The sequence below is a fragment of the Anopheles darlingi genome, chromosome 2 (genome assembly GCF_943734745.1).
Source record: "Anopheles darlingi chromosome 2, idAnoDarlMG_H_01, whole genome shotgun sequence".
Taxonomy (NCBI): Eukaryota; Metazoa; Arthropoda; class Insecta; order Diptera; family Culicidae; genus Anopheles; species Anopheles darlingi.
Window position 1 is genome coordinate 88851902 of NC_064874.1, and position 2500 is coordinate 88854401.

General features: G+C 48.5%; 1 protein-coding gene across 3 annotated transcripts in view; it reads right to left on the reverse strand.

Annotated features, from left to right (window-relative positions):
• LOC125951628 (stress-activated protein kinase JNK) overlaps window positions 1-2500 on the reverse strand; it is a 48788-nt gene that overhangs the window by 7389 nt on the left and 38899 nt on the right. For all 3 annotated transcript variants that reach the window (XM_049680590.1, XM_049680588.1, XM_049680589.1), the window contains exon 4: window positions 910-1072. In XM_049680590.1, the coding sequence (XP_049536547.1) occupies window positions 910-1022 (113 nt within the window). In that variant the 5' untranslated portion in view covers window positions 1023-1072. The remainder of the gene's footprint in view (window positions 1-909; window positions 1073-2500) is intronic.

Consider the following 2500-nt stretch of genomic DNA (forward strand, 5'->3'; position numbering starts at 1 on the left):
TCTCGAGGGAGCATTCTTTAAAACTCCGAAAACAAAATTTACAAAACCTTCACCGAAACTCTATTCCCACCTTCACCTCCAAGGTGCACATTCGGCGCTGTACAAATGTAAACCATTCGGCAGTGTAAACGGGACGACCTCGGACGGGAAGAGGGGGAGCGCAACTCGGAGAGCATCGGATAAGGACGACCTCGGTGGTTGTAGGTTCAACTTTCTGCATAATTGAAAATGGTTTCGCCCTCTGCACCGGGCCCCGAGTAGAGAGATCGGTAGTGATGTGCGCCTCGTGGAAGTCCGTTCGGCGAATGGTGCGCTCTCCTTTCTTATTCATCAGCCGCACCCCGAAGAACATAATGCAAGGCAGTAGCCAAACCCTCCCATCCTTCTTCGTAGAGCAAACAGCACGCAAACACAGAAAAACACACACACATACAGTGGTGGAAAAGTTGTACAAGAATGCACATTGCAGGGTAGCTAGCAGCGGATGTGTGTGTTGGTGCGGGGTGGCCGTGCGCGGTACCAATTCAGCACCGGAAACGGCACTAGCCACTGGTGATGAGCAATTTTAGAGTTTGACTTTTCGTGCTTGAAGAATTCGATCTAGCCTGCGCCCCCAACAAGCCAAGTTCGAATGTGGGACAGAGCCAGGCGGCAGCCAACTTGTAGTATACGCTTTTTGAAATATTAATCGTGCCTTCAGCGTGGAGAAGACAGCAGCATGATGGTGATATGCGCTGCCAGCATCGTACAGCACGTATGTTTTGGGTTTGTGTGATGGGTTTGGCCCCCGGGGCTGGAGCTGGTCGCCTGGACGCCATCGCTTGGCGTTGTTTAATTACAAAACTGTGTTACATTACGTTATGGGTACGGCAGGCGGTCCTACAGCCGGTTTCGCTATTATACACTTACCATACAATGCCTTGAGCACCGGATCCAATCGGTTTCAGGTTTTGGTATCGCTTTAGAATGGTAAACTTGGTATCGCCCACCTCGACGGTGTAGAAGGCGTGACGTGAGCTCATGTTGAAGCCACGATGTTGTTTCTCACTTGTCCTTTAATTGTCGTTATTGTCTGTGGAATAGAGAGTGAGAGAGAGAAATCAGAATGGGATCGATTATTGCCGTTTGTCTCGACAATTGTGCGACGCCGTGATGGTGGCATTAAAACTCCTTCAACTCCTTCATCATCTGCATCGCTTTTGGGCCAAGCCGTCGGACAAAAAGAACATTAAAACTCTTAAACGCTCCTTCCACTCGGCAGGGTTGAGCGGAGGTTCCTTTCACTAAGTGCTTTTGCCATTAATGGAAACATGATGCAGGAGATGAATAAAAACCGCCCGGTTTGCCGAGACGTGGCTATGACTGCGTTAACTTTGCAGCCTCAACCGCCTCGCCCTCACACGAGCTCTTTTTGCAAGCCAAAACTTTGGTCTAGCAGTGATTTGGGAAAACTTTGCTCGTTTAGGAATAGTTTTTCTTTTTCATTTCTTTACTTTCTACCACTGGACTCCGATGCTGGTTCCGTGCAGGGCAAGCAACCAGCGGCATAGAAAGCTATTATTGCTTCACACCGAGGCCCCATGAGGGCAAGTAAAATCGAAAAGGGTTAGCAGTGGTACAGCGGAGCCAAACCATCATTTGCCGATGGTGCTCCGTTCTGGAAGGTTCTGGATACTCCATTATGGCCCATATCACGAAGTGCTCACTAGGTAAGGCAGAAGGAGCGTTGCGATTTGTGTTAAAAGTAATGCCAACTTTTTATTACACAAACCACAGCGCGCGCAGGGAGCAAGGAATTTAATTTTCTTTATGCGAAACATTCATTTTGCCCGGCATGCCTCGATCACGTTTCGACTTTAACATTGTGCAGTACCTCCTTCTGCTGTTAGGTTGGTTTCCTAACATTACACAATCGAGAAGAGGTGTACTACGGCAAAAAGGAGGGTAAAAAGCTCCTCAATAGTTAATGACATCAAACAAAATCATTCGTTCGAGTATTGTGAACGCCGGTGGTTGAAGTGCCGCCGAGAGAGTGTCCCGATCATTTATCGAGCGTTTTAATTACAATTCTTTCGTGCCAGAACCGTGCACACGGGACCGCGGGCCGCGTTGATTCAAGTGCCATTAAGAGAGACGAAAAATCGAACAACAAAAACACTCCTTAACACTCGGATCGCCGAAGAGAAGAGAGAAAAAAAATGGAAACGCACCAGGCGCCTCCATCGTAGCTCCAGAGCAGAGTAACAACAATCGTTTAGCCATGGAACAAATGGGTGAAGCGAGCGACCGGCTCCGGCGGAGAACAAAACCGAATCGCAATCGTTAGCGCAATTATTACATTCAATTAATTGAATTCTCCAGAAGCGCGAGGTGGGGCTGCTGCTTGTTGTTTGCCAAAACCGTTCACGTTCGCGATTGCCCGATTGTTGTATTGCTCGATGAAGTGGCGACGGACGGACGAACGGGATGGAGTAAAAGTTAATTCTCCGAGGGAAGCTTC